This window comes from Heloderma suspectum, chromosome 2 (genome assembly GCF_057233095.1).
Source record: "Heloderma suspectum isolate Gila_16-S chromosome 2, 16-S_ref, whole genome shotgun sequence".
NCBI classification, from domain to species: Eukaryota; Metazoa; Chordata; class Lepidosauria; order Squamata; family Helodermatidae; genus Heloderma; species Heloderma suspectum.
Genome location: NC_139459.1, coordinates 13,724,365 through 13,745,706, shown reverse-complemented (window position 1 = coordinate 13,745,706; position 21,342 = coordinate 13,724,365). Strand labels below are relative to the sequence as shown.

At 46.6% G+C, this 21,342-nt stretch overlaps 1 protein-coding gene across 2 annotated transcripts in view; it reads right to left on the bottom strand.

Annotated features, from left to right (window-relative positions):
* Nucleotides 1-1,650: 1,650 nt before the first annotated feature.
* SLC14A1 (solute carrier family 14 member 1 (Kidd blood group)) overlaps nucleotides 1,651-21,342 on the bottom strand; it is a 48,065-nt gene continuing 28,373 nt past the window's right edge. For both annotated transcript variants that reach the window (XM_084832011.1, XM_084832012.1), the window contains exons 5-9: nucleotides 20,815-21,007; nucleotides 7,803-7,950; nucleotides 7,345-7,479; nucleotides 4,933-4,982; nucleotides 1,651-2,551 (exon numbers count right to left, since the gene is read on the bottom strand). In XM_084832011.1, the coding sequence (XP_084688137.1) occupies nucleotides 2,372-2,551; nucleotides 4,933-4,982; nucleotides 7,345-7,479; nucleotides 7,803-7,950; nucleotides 20,815-21,007 (706 nt within the window). In that variant the 3' untranslated portion in view covers nucleotides 1,651-2,371. The remainder of the gene's footprint in view (nucleotides 2,552-4,932; nucleotides 4,983-7,344; nucleotides 7,480-7,802; nucleotides 7,951-20,814; nucleotides 21,008-21,342) is intronic.

Genomic DNA, 21,342 nt, shown 5'->3' with positions numbered 1-21,342 from the left:
CTTCTCCCCTATACATTTCAAACAGCCTGAAGTCCCCCTTGCTAAGCCACCATAGCCAAGGCAACCACAACTGTTTAAGGCTCTATACACAGTAACAAAGCTAGGCCTCTGGCCTACTCAGTTACATTATAGCCTCACACAAAGTATTTAAACATAACAAAACACAAACAAACGGGTGAAAATACAGTGTTTCTTCACAGTAGTATATTATAGTATTATTATATTATACAATATAATATATTATGCCTTTTTTTTGGAGAATATTGGTTTCTGTTAATTGTTGGCAATGGAAATGTTTGATTACACTTAACAGAAGAGGAGTAAATCAGGGTCCAGTCTGGGCTAACTACAGTCTTGCATAGCCCGTCATCTCGTTAGTAGAATTCCCATGGCCCACCACTTGTTATATTATACAATATAATAAGGTTTATGCCATTAAAATATCAATTCAAAAGGGAAAGGACCTATTGAACATCTACATAGATGCTAAAAATATACAAATATTTTGTCCATTTCCTTTTTCACTGATATTTTAATTCTATTAATTTCCCCCTTATTCTATTGTGTAATGGTCTTAATAGTATCATACTATATACAACATTCAATATTATTATTTGTAGTACCCTCAAACGTGCTGGCCCAATAAACACTTTATTTTTGTGCAGCTTTGAGATTTCACCTCCTCTCTCTTTCCCACTCCCTGTTATTGCTGCCTGCTCTCTTTCAGTTTCTCCACTGGTGGACACTGGCCAATTTCCCATAGAGTACCTAGTGCCGCCTGCTTGCTGGGATTCTTGCATAGACTGTGTTTCAAGTGGTGTTTGCAACCACTTGAGAATCAGGCAGGAGTTATGTAAAATAAAGTTATTTATTTACCCCAGCATGCTTCTAACTCCTCAGTCTCCGTGTCCCTCCTGCTCTGTCTCTGTACTGTTAATGCTGGCTGCCTGGTAGCGGAATCGTAGGTTGTTGTTGAATCATGGGTTCTCATTATGTGCGAATTCTGCACTATAGTTTAACTATGGGTTGTTAACTACAAACAACCTAGAGTTCGCAACCCAACAACAAACCATGGGTTCTCTTCCTGGGTTGTTCAAGGTTAACAACCCATAGTGCAGGCTTTGCACATAACAACCCAATTCAACAACAGCCCATGATTCAACAACCCATGATTCAACGACAACCCACACTCAACCTATAATCTGGGTTGCCGTTACATGTGTCATTCTTCCCGTCTGCTCCCACAGCTCTCTGACCTGGTTCCACATACATTGACACAGTCTGATCCAGGGAGGGACATCTCATGTCCTTTACATACTCAGGATCACTTAACACAGATTGGTTGCGCCTTAACTGTTCAGTGGTCTTGAATATGTACTCTTGGTTTGTAAAATCCAGTGGTAGACCATGGGGATTCTAATAACAAGACGACAGATGACACAAGACTGAAGTTAGCCCACCCTGGGCCTTGTTCTACACCTCTTCTGTTAAGTTAATCAAACATTTAATCAAACAAGACTGAAGTTAGCCCACCCTGGGCCTTGTTCTACACCTCTTCTGTTAAGTTAATCAAACATTCTCATTGCACACAATTAATAGACAAAATATATTCTCCAAAAATGTGCTTCTCTTCCATTGCTTTCTTTTTTTCAGTTCAGTGTCCTCTTGCTTTAACATCACCTGATCTAGTGGTGGCAAAGGTCTAAATTCTTGGGAACCGCCACATGCTATCCCCATACGAATTTTGTTCAGGCTCCATAATAAAGATGCTGCCATCCAGCAGTATCGGCTTCTCAATAAGGAGCATATATACTCATGCACAGCTGGGCATTACATGCAGAATCCAAAACAAAGAGGTGATATCAATGCATGTTACAAACAATGGGATGGATCGAGACATAATCATATTTAAAGCAGACCCAATGGAATCAATGGGACTTAAGGTCTCTAAGTATGACTAAGTCTGGATGCAACCCAATTACACCCCCCCACACACACACACACACTTTTCCTTACAGGTGAAGCTATAGGCAATGTATGTATTTTTTACCATGCTGTGATTAAAAATTGGTGGCATCAGATGACATTGCTTCAGGGGTCGGATCCAGCCAATGAGCCTTGAGTTGGCTGTCCTGGATCTAAGCACTCATTTGCTCCATAAATGTCATGCACTTCTCCAAGTGAATTGGAGAATGCCTGAAGAACGCACTGAATTCTGAACCTTTCTGACCCAAGGGAAGATATTTACTACATAAAAAGGACCAAAAAAGCCCATTGAAAACTGACTGGCTTGTTTCCCTTCCGTGCTTCCTTGGGAAGTGCAGACACTGCTTCTCTTGTAGTTATGAGAGAATGCCTGTGATTTAGTATCCTACACATCACAGGTGGATTTGGGGCATTGTTCCTTTCTTGTCAAGTAATAGATCCGGTTGGCTTCTGGGTAGGTGACTTTGGAGAGAGGCAGTTTGTAGATGGCATCATCATTGGTGGTGAACAGCAGGAAGGTGAGTGAAGATAAACAGAAAGGCCACGTTCCCAGTGGCATTCCAAACTGGAGGGGAACAGAACAGTCGCAATCTTAGGTTGGTTTGTACAACCCTATGGCTGTGATCAGGCGACAGCTATTCAGAGACGGTGGTGTAATGGAGCCAGGGCTCACGGGGATGTGGCACCGGCCCTTTTTTTATTAGCTGAGATGCTAAGGTTATCTGCCAATCCCCCACCCCCTGCAGAATTCCTTGTTTCCTCTGAGCTTAACTGCAATCCTCACAGAGGGCGGGTTTGCACAATCACAGAGGAAAATAAACCACAGTGACTTATTTTCTCTCCCCACACGTGCCAGTCACAAGTTGCCTAATTAGCATAATACCCTTGCCAGGCGTGGGTTGCTGTGATGTCTGAACCTGTTGAGGGTGAGTGGCTTTAAAAAAAAAAAAAGACATAGCTTGTTTAATTTGTTTTAAAAATGAAACCACGGACGATTCCTAATGCTTTGATTCCACTTGGAAGCCAAGTCCGAGAAATTTGAAACTCTTGAATCTATGGGGAAATTTGGATGAGGGGAATTTCAGAAGGGTGCTATTGCCCTTATGTCCACAATAATAAGCAGGATGCTTGTGGGCTTCCCATAGGCATCTGGTTAGCTACTGTGGGAACAAAACGGTGGACTAGACAGGCCTTTGGTCTGATCCAGAACAGCTCTTCTTATGTTCCTATCCGTAGGACAGAGACATCACGGCTCATGGTACAATCATTCTTTTTTTCATAGTAGTTCAAGTTCAAAATTACTTGACCACGGACCATGGAGGCTGGGGCCAAAAAGAAGAAGTGAATATGAGTCCCACAGGCAACAATGGGCCCATCATACCAGCTATATCAGGGGATGACTTTTGGCCCTACACATGTTGTTGGGCTTGGACTCCTACTCCCACTAGCCCCAGCCAGCATGGCCAATGGTGAGGATGCTGAGCATGGTAAGCATTGTAGGGCAGCAGAATCCAGAGGGCCACAGATTCCCCACCCCTGACCTACAAAGCTGTTGTCCATACACAGCTGTTATGTACACTGGTTGGGAACTAGATTGGCAAGTAGTCCTGAATACCAGTAAGAGGGACAACCATCATGTTCTCATTCTACTTCCCTGTAGCTGGCCTCAAGAAGGGATAACTGTGGAAGGGAGTTAGGAAGAGATTTTGCCTCTTCCTAACTCCTGCCCTATCCAAAGTTATATCTAGGGATGTCAGAGAATTCTGCCACTGATCTCGGTGAGGCCAAATGCCAGTGCATTCGGCCCCCCAAAATCTGTGGCGGAACAAAGCCCCCCACCCCCCCCGTGAAAGCCACGCAAAACGGGACACTTACCTGGTGCCATTCGCGCTGCTTTGCGAATGGCGGCCATGTCTGCGGCCACCATTAGCTTCTTCGTTATAGCCGTGATAGGCTACATAAATAATTATGTAGCCTGTCACGGCTAATGCAGGGACACCATTTGTGTCCCTGCGGAGGCCATGATAGGCTACGTAAATATTTACGTAGCCTATCATGGCAAAAAAAGGGAACGCAAATGGCGGCCGCTGTAGCCGCTGCCATTTGCGTTCCCCCCCCCTTTTTTTTTGCCGTGATAGGCTACGTAAATATATACGTAGCCTATCACGGCAAAATACAGGGATGCAAATGGCAGCGGCTACGGCGGCTGCCATTTGCGTCCCTGTGCAGCCCAGCGGCCGGATGTCCAGCTGCAGGCGGCTCTGGCTGGCAGCTCCACAGAGTCACTGCAGAGCAGAGCCGGCCGGGGAGAATTTTGGGGGGAGTGATGGAGCGCCTCCCCCCCCCCCCGCGAATTTCACCCTTCGAAAAGATAAATGACTTTCGTACATCCCTAGTTATATCTTTCTCAGGCCAGTTGGCTCAGAGCCAGCTAGAAAGTTATGCTTTTGGGTGACCCAGCTGTCATTGTTCTTGCTGCTGCCCCTTAATTTAAAGTGAATACCCTACAGGGAGCCAGAAGAAGACCACACTGGTTGCTGGTCCTCGTTGCTCATATAACATATATGGTGAAGTGGGCCAGCCTCGACTCTGAGAGTTCAAATTATGCATCAGTTTCAAAGCTGGCTTTGAACGTTTGCCTGAAATCCATGAGAAACCAGCTCACAGTGGAGTCCCACAGAGTTCAATGGGCCTGAGGCTTGCTCTGGATTGCATCCTTAATTCCTGTTTGACTTTCCTTTAGTCAAACCACCCAGGCTCAGGAGCGAAGATAAACAAGATCCTTTTTGTATGCTGCTATTCTTTTGGCCGCAGCCATCTTCTCCTCATTTGCCCTTGTAGCACTCTTCAGGGGAAGACAATCTTCTCACGAGGAAAGCAACTGTGAATACTTGATGATAAATTTCTGCCCCCTGTGCCTCCACCCTTAAAGTCAGCAAAACTTACCACGGAAAACATATTGGCCAGTGCTTCTCCCGCATAGGCAGTCAACAGGGCTGCAAAAATATGAAGGACAATTAGATTAGATTATGATATGCTGTGGCAGGCTCCGAAATGGAGCAGGGTACAGGCAAGTGGGTGAAAGACTACTTATTTTTCTTTCTTTTTTTTAAGAAGAAAGGGGCAATGGAATTTGGGTTTTGCCATTAGATCCTTTCACTTCTCAGTCATCAACCTCAAAGGATGCTAAAATCATTATGCATGATCTGGCCAAAGATAAGCACTGTTAAAGTCCAATCGATTTCAGTTGGAAAGTTTTAAGCATGTGCTGAGTCTCCCACTGAAATCAATGTTACTTAAGGACAGCTTAACCATGGTTGGATCATGTCCATATCTTTGAAAAAGACATGCCTTATGTCAGCCTCCCTCCCCGTGGTGCCCTCCAGATGTTTTTGACTATAACTCCCATCAGCCCCTGCCAGGATGGCCAATGGTCAGGGATGATGGGAGTTATAATCAAAAACATCTGGAGGGTACCATCTTGGGGAAGTCTGCCTGAAGTTAAGACCTGAGCCTTCGAATTCGACAAGTTCATGGAGGATAAGGCTATCGGTGGCTACTAGACATAAGAACATAAGAAGAGCTGTGCTGGATCAGACCAAGGGTCCATCTAGTCCAGCATTCTGTTCACACAGTGGTCAACCAGATGCCCACAGGAAACCTATAAGTAGGACATGAGTGCAATAGAACCCTCCCACTCATGTTCCCCAGCAACTGGTGCACATAGGCATACTGTCTCTGATACTGGAGGGATCATATAGCCATCAGGACTAGTAGCCATCGATAGCCTTATCCTCCATTAATTTGTAACGATGGCTCTGTACTACCTTCAAGATGAGGCAGCATGCCACTTGTTGGGGAGTAACAGCAGGTGATGGCTATTGCCTTCATGTCCTGTTTGTGGGCTTCCCAGAGGCCTTTGGTTGACACAGTGTGGGAAACAGAATGCTGGACTTGACAGGCCTTTCGTCTGATCTAGCCGGGCTCTTATGTTCTTATATTCTTATTTATCTCTTTCGCAGCCAAACTCAGGAGAGATGAGAGCTTTTCCCTGCCTGGGGAGAGGGGATGGGGCCCGGAGGTTCCCCAGGCTTGTTTTAGATTCTGGCCATTGTAGGCAGTAGCTTAAGTTCACTTAGGGAGGAACTGCCACTTGGTGGTAGAGCATATGCTTTGCATGCACAAAGCCCCAGGTTCAATCTCCATGGCATCCCCAGTTCAAAAGATCAGTTAGCACATGATGGTAAAGACCTATCTCAACTTGTGACTTTGGAGTCTCTGCTTGTGACCCTGCGAGTCAGAGGAAACCCCACGGGCCTAGAGTCATTCCAATGTTGGGGGATGAGGCCATGGATTTAGAAGAAGTATCTGAAGGGGAGAGAGAACGACTCCCTGGGCAAGCCCCATGCAAATCCACTGCCCTGGAAGGTCTAGAGCAAAAGGAGGGGTATTAGCTTAATGGCAGAGGCCATGCTTTGCATGCAGAAAATCCCAGTTTCAATCCCTGGTGTCTCCAGGTAGGGCAGGGAAAGAGTCCTGTCTGAAACCCTGGAGAGCCGCTGCTAGTCAAGGTAGCCATTTCTGCCCTACATGGACCAACGGTCTGAGTCAGAAACAGGCGGCTTCTTATGCTTCTATGACCCCCCTGGTGGCCAGTGGCTCTCTGATCTCAGGAGGTTGCATCGCCATCCTCTCACCTTGAGAACTCCAGCTCAGAAGACCCAGTGGAACCATGGTCTCCTCAGTGTCAGTGAGGCTGACAGCCATTGAATAAGGAAGGCCCCTTTAAATGAATGGGCTTCTGTCACTGGAGGAGGAGCTTGCCAGCCAGGCTGAGCTGCAGCTGTACTTAAGGCCCAGTCATGGAGTTAGGTGCTGCTGAAGCAACATCTGAGTCTTGCTCCTATGAGTCTTCACCTTGGGTGCCCATAGAGCTGGCTGCATGCTATACTTTGGCCTTGGTGAAAACTGGACTTTGTCCTGTGATGCCTCACCTGGCTGCTTTGCTGGAATCCTAACTCCTGCTGTGAACCTACCTCTTGGGCCAGAGTCCGCATAGAGGCCATTGCTCAGAACAGAACAGCTAGATTGGGGAGGGGAACTGGGTTGGGGGCTGGGGGCTACTTTCCCCAGACTCCATCCCCACAGGCCCAAATTTCAGCAGCAAACCTCTGTGGACGCTTACAGTACAAGGGACATTTTTGGTGCATTTTTGGTGGATGTTGGTGGCGCGTTGGGGCTGCATGCAGCCTGCAGGCCATGTGTTGCTCACCCCCAGAGCTAAGTAGAGAAATAGTCTGACGTGGCATGAGGCAACTTCCTGTGTTGTGAGTAATAGCAGTGAGACTGGATACCTACCACAAGCTACTGCCAATGAAAAAGTCTGCCAGGTGAAGGCGTAGAACATCCCCCCTATTGCGATGCATGACAAGCAGCTGTTGTAGCTCCACAAGCCGGCGTAAATTTTGCAAAAAGGAGAGGCCAGACTCAGTGCTGCAGGGAAGACAGATGCAAAGACATGTCACTGCTGGGCTTAAGGGGTAAGTTCCATAATGAAATAGGAGTGAAGAGGATGGCCAGCTCCAAGATGTTTTTCTACACCAGAATCTCAAAGGAATTTGGAGTGCAAGGACATCCATATTCATGGGGTCCATTCATCTCGCCACAAGGCAAGTTCTTCCCTTCCACAGGTCCCAGAATGTGGCTTTACCTAGCAACCTCAACAGATAATAATATCACAGCTCAGCTGGGCCACTATACTGCAGAGTTCTTAGGATAATGGTTTAAGCCGATCCTGTCCATGGCATCACTCATACCTGCGGGCACCCCCACTGCTGAACCAATCACAGCATGAATGAAGATGAGTGGGGATGAAACGAGCAAAGCCATCAGGATAATGCCTCCGGTCCAAGGGTTATCACAGCCATACACCTGCCCAACTCCTACTGGGATAGACTGCAAAAGCTGTGGAACAAGCATTGAAAGGAAAAGTTTTAAGGTTGTATGATAAGAGCTTCTATATTGATGGGCACAAAATAATAAGAACCACCAGTTGCCCAGAATCCTGTCCCTGACCATCTCCTGCTCTTCAGGACATCTATGATAGCACAGGATAATAATAAATGATCCTACTTCTGATGTTTATTCTTGGCCTTCAGTAGTTTAACATCTCAATACTTTGAATCCTGGATTATGGGACAGTCCCCATAAACATGAAGCTATGCTTGCAGACAGTGGCAGCTCCAGGTTTTTGAGGAACCTTGTGCAAGACACCCTCCATGGGCCCCTCCCTCAGTGAGTCTACCTTCTCACTGCCATTGTCACCCTCTCCTCTTGCTCCTCCTCTTTCTCATCATTGACACTGCTTGCTTGCTTGCTTGCTTGACAGGCAGGAAGCCAATGAGCAAGCCGGCTGTGGCATCTGCTGCTCTTACTTCTCACCGCTATCATTGCCTGGGCCACAGCAAGGTGAACAAGCAGGTTGCAACAGTGGAGAGGATGAGCAAGTCCAAGGGGCTGTTGTCAGTGGGCCCCTGCTGGGGTGTGGGCCCTCAGCAAATGCCCAGCCATGCTTACCCTTGACTCTGCTTGCAGAGTGCAAGCTTCATTCATGCGTTCTTTTAGGGTAGGAGCAGTGGGGTGGCTTGATGGGTCTCAAACTGGGCAGCTGACCTCCTGTGCAACCAGTGCTGTTTCTGCTGCAAGCCTGGCAGACTCAACTCTGTGGTTCAAAGGTGCCATCTAGAGCAGTAATTCAGGCCTGCCTGAGCCCTCCATCAGCTGGCTCTGAATGCCAATCTCTGCCTGTCGGGTTCTATCAAAGCCCTGGCCTCAGAGTTTGCCCTTCAGTCTCTGGTGTGGGGGCTCGGCCTAAGCTTCTGCTCTCTGATTCCTGTCTCAGATCTTGACCTGCGCCAGCTTGGACTGCACCCATACCTCTGGCCCTCCTTACCCCTGACTGCTGCCTTAGAACTTGACACCTGCCTGTTTCTGGCCCACTTGGATAGGCAGCCAGTTCCCACTGGGTCCCAAAACCCAGCTGCTTTGAACCTGACCTTTGCCAAAGCCTGACAGCTCTAGGAGGACAGCTTGGGCTTCACTCATGCATCATCTCAAACCACTTTCCCAGAATGTTTCAGTTTTAACACAGCATTTAGATTATAAAGGTGTTGCAGCTTGAAATAATGGGCTCCTTTCTGGCCCCTTCCCAATACCAGTCCTGTGTCTGAAAATTGGTTGATAGGTAAAGATGCCCATTCTAGCTAATGCAGTAATGGTGTCCATGGACTTTGTGTCCCGCTTCAATGCAGATTGATCGTGCTAAGCCCCTGAGTTTCTTTGATTGATCGTACTAAGCCCCAGAGTTTCTGTGATTGATTGTACTAAGCCCCAAAGTTTCTGTGATTGATCGTATTAAACCCCAAAGTTTCTGTGATTGATCGTACTAAGCCCCAAAGTTTCTTTGACTGATCGTACTAAGCCCCAAAGTTTCTTTGACTGATCGTACTAAGCCCCAACTTTTCATGTTTCCCTAAGCACTTGCTTTCCTGTCATGCTTCCATGCCTACCCAAGTAAAAAGCCAAACTCACATCAAACCATTATTATGGGATACTAAGTAAGTAATTAGTACCTTATTGAGTTTTACTGACATCTGGCTCTTCCTTGGAAAAGCTCAGAGTATAGGATAGCTTATATGAGGGCTCCCTGGCAATTTCCCAACCAGCCACTAGCTAGGCTGAAACCCATTGGGCTCTAATGGTGTTACAAACATATGAAACACCTGAAGCTGGATCAGACCAAAGGCCTTTTTAGCCTCTCCTTTCCCACAGTGGCCAACCTGATGCCTCTAGGAAGCCCACAAGCAGGACATGAGGACAATAGCCTTCTTCCTCTGTTGTTCCTCAGCAGCTGGTACTCAGAGGCATGCTGCCTTTGATTCTGGAGGCGGTACACAGCCATCATGGCTAGTAGCCGCTGCTATCCATCACATGGTCCCATACCATTCCCCATTTCCTGCTGGCATTGCTTGAATCTTTGCCCTTGCCCAGGTCTTCCCGGGATGGCAACAGTCTTTGCCTGAGGAGAGAGCAGCATTGGGGATCCTCCTTTCTATCACACAGAATTGCAGCAAGCGTCCCATTCATGCAATTCCTCCCCTTCCCCAAAGGGGGCTTGGGCCTGTCCTACATGGACAGTCCATCAACCTGGAGCTTTCAGTCCAAGGTGTGATGTTATCTGTGCAGTGGAGGTGAGTGGCATCCATGCTGCACATCCATCAAATGAAGCCTGCTTCTGTTCCAGGATGGTATGAATGGGACTTTTTGTTTGCTGAACTCTCAACCCCGGAGCTGGCAAGCGTCCTTCCATTCTTTTCCACAAGCAGCTCGTGTCGGGCAGCTAATGTTATGGAATCTGAACAGTGATGAGCTGACTGCTGAAACAAAGGTCTCCTAGTTTAATTAAATTAAATGCTCAGCGCATGAGTCCATTTCAGCTTGACAGCCGAAAACTCATTACTGCTTTGGCTAAGTCATTGGGGAACATTCTCCTCAACGATGCTGGCATTCGCTTTTGAAGTCTCTTGCAGAGATAAGAATAAAAAATATTTCTAATAACCTGTTAATCTTGCATAAATACCTCTCCCTGTGGAAGCGAGAGATGACTGGCCTTCATTCCAAAACCGACTTACAATTGAAGGCCTCAGCTGTAATTTTCCACTGACTTTGAGACGCACAGTACTGCTCACGTCAGTGGCGCATTGCCAGTTTTACAAGAACCCGGCTCCAAAACGTACATTCCTTGAATATCCCAAATATTTCATTACTGCTAACTTGGGCAAGCAATTGAGGAAGACAATGTGAACATGAATCTAGTTCTCAGGGTAGCTGGAATAGATGGGGGATGGGGATGATAGGGCATAAAGGGCGCCTTGTCCCCTTAGTACCCTGGGTTTAAAACCTAAAGGAAAGGGAAATCCGATGTACAAGGCAAGTTGTAAAACTGCAGTTACTAGTTCACTGTTACCACTCCTAAGAATACCCTGTCTGTACTGACAGTGCTATCTCTTTCATCTCTTCCATCCTGATAGCATGCTTTTTGAGGCCTCGCATTGTCATAACTACTTAACAAATGGCAAACTGAAGCTAAGGGAGACTGTGTTCACATAACACGATAACCCTCACTCAAAGGTTGAGTATGGTTGGAGTGTGGGTTGTAGTTGAACCATGGGTTGTTGTTGAAATGTGCATTATCATGTCTGAACCCAGCCATGATAACAAACCACAGTTTGTTAACCACAAACAAGCCATCATTCACAACCCAACAAACAATGGGTTCTTTTCATGAGTCGTTCGTGGTTAACAAACCATAGTTTGTTAGTGTGGCTGAGTTCAGACAACATGATAAGCAACATTTCAGCAACAACCCACTATGCAATGATAACCCACACTCAACCCTTGAGTGTGGCTTATCGTGTTGGATCCAGTGCCAGGGTTAGATTTATATACAGATTAGATTACTGGAGACATAATGCTGACTCTTCCATGCGATTAAATGGGACTGTTTGTTTGTTCTGATATAATGAGGGACCAAAGTCTCCAAAATATAGAATTCTTAGAAGTCGTAAAAATCACCTGGATGTTATCATATGTCAATGACACCCAATTAGGGAGTTATGGGTCTCGACATTCAAGCCACAAATGACAATTGCCACAATAACATTTCCCACACAGCAGGGGTAAACATTTTCCCAACACTATGCAGCTCCATGGCTCTGGGGTTGTCATGAAAAACAAACAACAAACAACTGTTTTGTAGGTTAGGGTTCAATAAGGCTGTTTACATCAATGGAAGCTTTGCCACTGCTCTTTCCTGTTGACTTCAGCGAGGTATGGATGGATCCCCAGTGCTCGATGTTCATACATAGCACTGTGTTAATGCTAGTAAGGCACCCACAGATGGGGTCCTAGGGCTGTTTTGGAGCCTGGCATAGTGTTGCCTAACTCTCTGCTTTGAAAACAAGAGGGGAGAAAAGAGTAGGAGGAGCCACTGTGCCTGCCCCACACCACTAACCCATCCTCCTCAGCAATGTCAGATATCTCTTCAAAGCAGCTGCCACACCGAGGGACCACAGGAGGAATACCAGCATGCATTGCTTTGTTTGTGCAGTGTTTAAACTGTGTCAAGGATTGATGGTTCACACCAGCTGTGGGTAGTGCCAGGGCTGGTCCAAGACATTTTGCTGCCTGAGGAGAAGAACAAGATTGTGTCTCCTCCCCGCTCAGTCCTAAAGCTGACTGAAGTGACAGATGAATTGTCTTCAACACTGACAATGAGACAATGGCTCCCACTGCACCTGAAAGCGTTAGGGTAGCTTCAGGGCAGCAGAGCAGGCCACATGGTGCACAGCTCTCTCCTACAACATCTTGTTGCTGCCTCCCAGCACCCACTGCTTGAGGTGACTGTCTTACTCTGCCTAATGGTTGGACCAGCCCTGGGCAGCACCCTTGCCAACTCTCAGATACCTTAAGGCAGGCCTGTCAGTTTAGGGATGCTGGAGAAATTTGAGACGGACTAAAATGAGCTCGGATTTCTAAGAATCCGACCTGCAGAATATGCTGTGGAGAGACCCCCTCAGGCCATGTGGAGTCCGTGGATTTTTGATTTTTTTTTTTAACTTTCCCAAAATGTACACATATTTATTTGTAGGGACATACACACGTTTCTTCTGAGGAGAAGTGGAATGGAACAGGGGACAGTACGTAAAATGTTACGCATTAAGGTAAATTATGGAAATACTTACGAAACCGCCCACATAATTACTAGTGTATTTTTCCGCATGATGTAAAATAAATATTCGCATCCGTCTGTAAACGGATGACAGAAGAAAATGCGCCTGACAATCCATGGAACACAGATGGAGAGGATTTTTCATAGTCTGCATATCCCTATGTCAAATACCGTACCCAGTGGCCTTACTGAGCTGTTAAGAGGCACAAAGATGGCTTGCAACACCCATCCAAGGCTATGCCGCCATCTTAATTCTCCCTTTAGGTTGGGTTCACCCAGGTTGGGGGCTGTGTGCCTTGTCTGCGACCTGGCCGGTCCCCATGTGAAGTGAGAGTCATAATCCTTTTCAGCAGGTGCAGGGAACTCTGGGATGCCCTCAGTGTGGGTGGGCATGTCAGGCTGAAGGTAGTATGTGTGGTTTCAGACCTGCTAAGGCTCCACGGCACAAAGTGAGAGTGTCCCTTTCTGGAGGGCTCTGGACCAACCGGTCCTTGCTCACGTGAACCAAGAATTTGGAGCTGATATGGCACACCATTTTGGGTCCGTACTTCTTGTTTCAATTGCTTGCAAGAACGACAGCCGGAGCTTTTAAAGGTTGATTTTTTTCCAGGTGATGCACTGGAGAAGTAGGTGTTGTGTGTGTGAGATCATGTGGTATGTTGTGCCTTTTACTCTAGTGCCAGTATAATCGGAATGTCTGGCGCCATGAGAACTAGAACATATAATGACCATTTCCCTCCCTACCAGGTGATTGTATTTGTATCGAAGCGTGGCTTAGTGGTTAAGACGCTGAACTGCAGACCGGAAGGTCGGCAGGACAGCAGTTCGAGACCCGAGTGCCGTGTGACGGAGTGAGCTCCCGTCTTCAGTCCCAGCTCCTGCCAACCTAGCAGTTCGAAAGCAAGAAATTGCAAGTAGATAAATAGGTATCGCCTCGGCGGGAAAGGTAACAGCGTTCCGTGCACCTCGGTGTTCAGTCATGCCGGCCACATGACCACAGAAGCGTCTTCGGACAGCGCTGGCTCTTCGGCTTAGAAACGGGGATGAGCACCGCACCCTAGAGTCGGACACAACTGGTTGGGGACACCTGTACCTTTACCTTTTTAAACATTTTGGCTGCACTGCCAAAAACTTGGCTAGCGTTGCGTGCTTCCCAGTTCCCTGAGCATTAAGACATCCCAAGGGCTGTGTTGCTGGGACTTGGTTTCCTTCAGGTGGGAACGTACTGGAAGCTTAGTTTTATTTACAAATATTCAAGCAGGGCATAAAATGGAGGTAAACAGCAGGCAGTGGTACAACACTCTGAGTGCAAGGAGCCCCGGTGACGAAGCATCTCAGCCCCGGTGATGAAGAATCTCAGACCCAGGGACGAAGCACCAGCAAACAAGCCAGTGTAGTGTAGTGGTGAGAGTGACGGACTGGGAGCTGGGAGATCCGGGTTCTAGTCCCCACTTGGCCATGGAAGCTCACTGGGTGACTTTGGGCCAGTCACAGACTCTCAGCCCAACCTACCTCACAGGGTTGTTGTTGTAGGATACAACGGAGAGGAGGAGGATAATGTAAGCCGCCTTGGGTTCCTTGCAAGAGGAAAAAAGGCGGGATATAAATGCAATAAATAAATAAATAAATATAAACAAGCGAGTGGTGCCAGTGATGTGGGGAAATGTAGCCATGAGGTCCTGGAAGCCAAATGTAGGTTGCTAGGTAGGAGGCTGAAATCCAGGACCACCAAGGTGGCTTTCTCTGAAATGCTACCTGTTCCACGCACAGGGCCAGCTAGACAGGTGAAGCGGAGGAGTCTCAATGTGTGGATGAGACGGTGGTGCAGGGAGGAGGGGTTCAGATTTTTTAGGCACTGGCAGTGGAGGCTGGTGGCGCCAATGTCAGCCAAGGCAACTTGGATAGCTCCTTCAGAGTTATCATAGAATCATAGAACAGTAGGGTTGGAAGGGGCCTATAAGGCCATCAAGTCCAACCCCCTGCTCAATGCTTCTGACTGAAACCCGGAGTGGATTCAACACCCCGCTGACATTGGAGCCACCAACCTCCACTGGGCGCTGGGGAACATTTTGGAACCAACCAGGCCTGTACAAGAGGGATGGGCTCCACTTGAACCAGAATGGAACCAGACTGCTGGTGCTTGACATAAGCAAGGTGGCAGAGCAGCTTTTAAACTGAATCCTGGGGGAAAGCTGACAGGAGCAGGGAAGCATCCAGTTCAGGTTGAATCATCCCTCGGGGATGAAGATGAAAATGTTTCCAATTGCCCAAATGGGGACAGGGAGGGAATAGGCCAGGAGCATATGGTGAAACGTGATAGCCAGTGAAAGCGGTCTGAGGCCATAGCAGAAGATGCACATGCCAGAGACACCCGGGGAGGGGCACCAGTTATAGGCATTTCTATGCAAATGCTAGAAGCCTCTGAGCCAAGATGGAGACTTGAACTGCATGGTTTTAAAGGAAAGCTTAGCTCTGGTGGGCATAATGGAAACCTGACAGAATGGGGACAACTAGTGGGATATGGTCATCTCTGGATATAAACGCAATAGGAAGGACAGGGTGGGGTGTACTGGAAGAGGTATTGCTCTGTATGTCAAAGAGGGCATCGTGTCAAGCAGGCTAGAAAGCCTAAAAGAGACAGACTCCTCCACAGAAGTGCTGTGTGTGACAAAGTCTCCAAAACTAATTAATTTAGTACTTGTTGTTGTTGTTCAGTCGTTCAGTCGTGTCCGACTCTTCGTGACCCCATGGACCATAGCACGCCAGGCCTTCCTGTCCTGCGCTCTCTCCCGGAGCGTGCTCAAGTTCATATTCATTGCATCCGTGATGCTATCTAGCCATCTCATCCTCTGCCGTCCCCTTCTCCTTTTGCCTTCAGTCTTTCCCAGCATCAGGATCTTTTCCAGGGAGTTTTCTCTTCGCATTAGGTGGCCAAAATATTGGAGCTTCAGCTTCAGTATCTGTCCTTCCAATGAGCACTCAGGGTTGATTTCCTTTAGGATGGACTGATTTGACCTCCTTGCAGTCCAGGGGACTCGTAAGAGTCTTCTCCAGCACCACAGTTCGAAAGCATCAATTCTTCGGTGCTCAGCCTTCCTTATAGTCCAGCTCTCACAGCCATACATTACTACTGGGAAAACCATAGCTTTGATTAGACGGACCTTTGTCGGCAAGGTGATGTCTCTGCTTCTTACTATGCTGTCTAGGTTGGCCATAGCTTTCCTCCCAAGGAGCAAGCGTCTTTTAATTTCATGGCTACAGTCACCGTCTGCGGTGATCTTGGAGCCCAAGAAAATAAAATCTGTCACTGCTTCCATTTCTTCCCCTTCTATATGCCAGCAAGTGATGGGGCCAGATGCCATGATCTTCGTTTTTTTAATGTTGAGTTTCAAACCAGCTTTTGCACTCTCCTCTTTCACCCTCAACAAGAGGCTCTTGAGATCCTCTTCGCTTTCTGCCATTAGGGTGGTATTGTCTGCATATTGGAGGTTGTTGATAATTCTCCCAGCAATCTTAATTCCGACCTCTGATTCATCCAACCCGGCATTTCTCATGATGTACTCTGCATATAAGTTAAATAAGCAGGGTGACAATATGCAGCCTTGTCGTACTCCTTTCCCAATTTTGAACCAATCGGTTGTTCCATGTCTGGTTCTTACTGTTGCTTCTTGACCCTCGTACAGGTTTCTCAGGAGACAGGTAAGGTGGTCTGGTACTCCCATCATTTTAAGAATTTGCCACAGTTTGTTGTGATCCACACAATCAAAGGCTTTAGCGTAGTCAATGAAGCAGAAATAGACGTTTTTCTGGAATTCTCTTGCTTTCTCCATGATGCAGCGAATGTTGGCGATTTGATCTCTAGTTCCTCTGCCTCTTCTAAACCCAGCTTGGACTTCCGGTAGTTCTCGGTTCGCATACTGCTGAAGCCTAGCTTGTAGGATTTTGAGCATCACCTTGCTGGCATGTGAAATGAGCGCAATGGTGCGGTAGTTTGAACACTCTTTGGCGTTGCCCTTCTTTGGAATTGGAATGTAAACTGACCTTTTCCAGTCTTGTGGCCACTGTTGAGTGTTCCAGATTTGTTGGCATATTGAATGCAGCACTTTAACAGCATCATCTTTTAGGATTTTAAATAGCTCGGCTGGAATACTGTCATCTCCGCTAGCTTTGTTGTTACTAATGCTTCCTAAGGCCCACTTGACTTCACTCTCGAGGATGTCCGGCTCAAGTTCAGTGACCGCACTATCATGGCTATCAGGGACATTCAGATCTTTCCTGTACAGTTCTTCTGTGTATTCTTGCCACCTCTTCTTAATCTCATCTGCTTCTGTGAGGTCCCTGCCTTCTTTGTCCTTTATCATGCCCGTCTTTGCACAAAACGTTCCCTTGAGATCTCCAATTTTCTTGAAGAGATCTCTAGTCTTTCCCATTCTGTTGTTTTCCTCGATTTCTTTGCATTGTTCATTTAAGAAGGCCTTCTTGTCTCTCCTTGCTATTCTCTGGAACTCTGCATTCAGTTGGGTATATCTTCCCCTTTCTCCCTTGCTTTTCGCTTCCCTTCTTTCGTGAGCTACTTGTAAAGCCTCATCAGACAGCCACTTGGCTTTCTTGCATTTCTTTTTCTTTGGGATGGATTTCGTTGCTGCCCCCTGAACAATGTTACGGACCTCCGTCCATAGTTCCTCAGGCACTCTGTCTATCAGGTCTAATCCCTGAAATCTATTCCTCACCTCCACTGTATATTCATCAGGGATATGATTTAGGTCATACCTGAACGGTTTAGTGGTTTTCCCGACGTTCTTCAATTTAAGCCGAAATTTGGCAAGAAGCAGCTCATGATCTGAGCCACAGTCAGCTCCAGGTCTTGTTTTGACTGACTGTATGGAGCTTCTCCATCTTTGGCTGCAAAGGACATAATCAATCTGATTTCGATATTGACCATCTGGTGACGTCCATGTGTAGAGTCGCCTCTTGTGCTGTTGGAAAAGAGTATTTGCTATGATCAGCATGTTCTCTTGGCAAAACTCTATTAGCTTTTGTCCTGCTTCATTTTGTACACCAAGGCCATGCCTGCCTGTTATCCCGGTGATTTCTTGACTTCCGATTTTAGCATTCCAATCCCCTATGATGAAGAGGACATCTTTTTTTGGTGTTAGTTCTAGAAGGTGTTGTAGGTCTTCATAGAACCGATCAACCTCAGCTTCTTCGGCATCAGTGGTTGGGGCATAGACTTGAATTACTGTGATGTTGAATGGTTTGCCTTGGATTCGTACTGAGATCATTCTATCATTTTTAAGATTGTACCCCAGTACTGCTTTTCCCACCCTTTTGTTGACTATGAGTGCTACTCCATTTCTTCTAAGGGATTCTTGCCCACAATAGTAGATATGATGGTCACCTGAATTAAATTCGCCCATGCCTGTCCATTTTAGTTCGCTGATTCCCAAGATGTCGATGTTCAATCTTGCCATCTCCTGTTTGACCACCTCCAGCTTACCTTGATTCATTGATCTGACATTCCAGGTTCCTAAACAATATTGTTCTTTACAGCATTGGATTTTCTTTTCACCACCAGACACATCCACAGCTGAGTGTCCTTTCGGCTTTGGCCCAGCCGCTTCACTCTTTCTGGCGCTACTTGGAAATACCCTCTGCTCTTCCCCAGTAGCATATTGGACACCTTCCGACCTGAGGGGCTCATCTTCCGGCGTCATATCTTTTAGCCTTGTGATACGTTCCATGGGGTTTTCTTGGCAAGAATACTGGAGTGGGTTGCCATTTCCTTCTCCAGTGGACCACATTTTGTCAGAACTCTCTGCCATGACCTGTCCGTCTTGGGTGGCCCTGCACGGCATAGCTTATGGCTTCACTGAGTTATGCAAGCCCCTTCGCCACAACAAGGCAGTGATCCATGAAGGGGAAGTTAGTACTAGGAACATGCTAGTACTAAACCAGAACATTCAGGGTGACCTTGAGATGGGAAATGAAGTCAGGGAGGCCTCCAAACGAGGAAGTGTTGTAACAATGGGTGACTTCAATTATCCCCACATTGACTGGGTAAATGCATGCTCCAGTCACGACAAAGTGGTTGAATTTCTCAATGCCCTCAATGACTGTGCCCTAGAAAAGTCATGGAACCGACCAGAGGGGAGGCAACCCTGAATTTAATCCTAAGTGCTGCTGCCCAGGACCAGTTGCAAGATGTGAGTGTTGCTGAACCAATTGTGAACAGTGACCACAGTCTATTAGATTTTATATTTAAGTGGAAAATTGCCAAGGAAATGGGGTTCAATGGAAGCAAGTGTAAAGTGATGCACATTGGGGGGAAAATCCCAACTTCGCATATAAACCAAGAAATATAAACTGACCAAGAAAGTCAGTGACTGACCAAGAAAGAGATCTTGGGTTTGTAGTGGACAGCTGAATGAAAATGTCAAACCAGTGTGCGGCTGCTGTGAAAAAGGCAAATTCCATGTTACGCATTATTAGGGGAGGAATTGAAAATAAAACTGCCAATATCATACTGCTCTTTTACAAATCTATGGTGCGACCACACTTGGAATACTGTATACAGTTCTGGTCACCACACCTAAAAAAGGATATTGTAGAGTTGGAAAAAGTGCGGAAAAGGGCAATTAAAATCATCACGGGGCTGGAGCAACTCCCCGATGAGGAAAGGTTACAATGTCTGGGACTGTTTAGCTGTGAGAAAAGGTGAGCGAGGGGGAGACACGATAGAGGTGTACAAAGTTATGCATGGTGTGGAGGAAGTGGATAGGGAGACATTTCCCTGCCCCCCATGATACTAGAACCCAGCATCATCCCATGAAGCTGAGTGGTGGAAGATTCGGGACAGATAAAAGGAAATACTTCTTCACACTGTGCATAGTTAAACTATGACATTTGCTACCACAAGATGTATGTGATGGCCACCAATTTGGATGGCTTTAAAAGGGGATTGGACATATTCCTGGAGGAGAAGGCTATCAATGGCTACTAGACTTGATGGCTATGTGCTACCTCCAGTACCAGAGGCAGTGAACATGGGCAGGAGAGTGCTGTTACACTCATGTCCTGCTTGTGGATTTCCCATGGGCAGCTGGTCAGCCACCGAGTGAACAGAATGCTGGACTAGATGAACACTTGGTCTGATCCAGCACAGCACTTCTTCTGTTCTAATTTTAGACCCTGGAATTAATGGTTTTACAGTGGTCCCTCTTTAGATGGCCCTGGGCATTACTGCGAAGCACACAAGTGCAGTCGCACTCCCCAGTTCCATCCTTTATAACTGCTTCTACATTCCTGATACGATGGAGCAAAAAACAAAACGAAAACCAGTTTGCCAACCCTGGATAAAAAAAGAAATACTCTGAGCATGTGCAGTTTCGCAATTTAAACTCACTTAAATCATAGCACCATCACGACGACACGAATAAAACGGAGTTTGCTTCTGTTGCCCTGATACTAATTACATTGACTTGGGAATTAGCACCATTTTGTTGTAGAAAATGATAATACAGTTTTGTGTGAAAATGAGCACCTGTAACTATGCACCTGCCCAGTCAGCTGCCCCCTGACTAAAAATGTTTTTTAAAAATAAGAATACATAAAATATATTGTAGTGAGCAACATCAGTAGTGGGGTGCCTGGGCCTGCCCATGCCAGCCCAGGTGCTGAGGCCAGGCTTATTTGTCAGTGCCACCATCAACTGCCCCTGTCTGGGGGCATTTGGGAGGGCAGATGGGTAAGGGTCCAGGACATTAGCCCCAAGGTCAACTTTGTGAGGAAGTAGCAATTTTCCTAATATAATGCATTTTTGAATGTTATTGTCACTAATATACACATTTCGTATACGTTTTTGACTGGAAAGCTCCATTGCAAAATTCTGGGAAGTGTGAATTTTGAAGGATAACTGAGTTTTGGTTCACATATTGGTTTGAAAGGGCAAAATTCAGTACATTCTCCTTAAAATGTGAACCAAATGAATATATCCCACCTGCCCCCACAGTAGAAAGGCCCATGGTTTGAAATCATCTTACCAAAGTCACCTGGACCTCTGGCCAAGTGATGTTGGGCTCCGAGGTGATGGGTCGAATAAGCGTCGTGGGGAAGAAAGGATTGTAGTGGCCGGTAGCAGCTATGAACAGACTCAGAGCCAAGTTGAAGGGCAACGTGAAAACTGGCAGGTCCCATTTGCTGAAGAGTGAGCCTAAAGCACTTGTGAGAATAGGGCTGGAAAAGAAGAACAAACATTGCTCAGCAAGGAGTGGAAACATATCTGCACTACAGACTTAAACTGGCATAATAGTTATTCCCTATCCTGGGGAATCCTGAGAACTGTAGTTCCATGAGAAGAAGACTAGGGATCTCTTAACAGAATTTTGTCAATTCTCTACACTGCAGTTGTAGTGCATCAGTCCCCCTGTTGATGCCCTAAGGGGAGCCAAGACACCTAAATTGTTATAAATCTGATATCAGTGTGTCATGTAGATATGCTCTTTAAGTCAGGGATGAGGAACGTGGGCCCCTCAAGATGTTGGACTGCAAGTCCCATCATCCCTCACCAT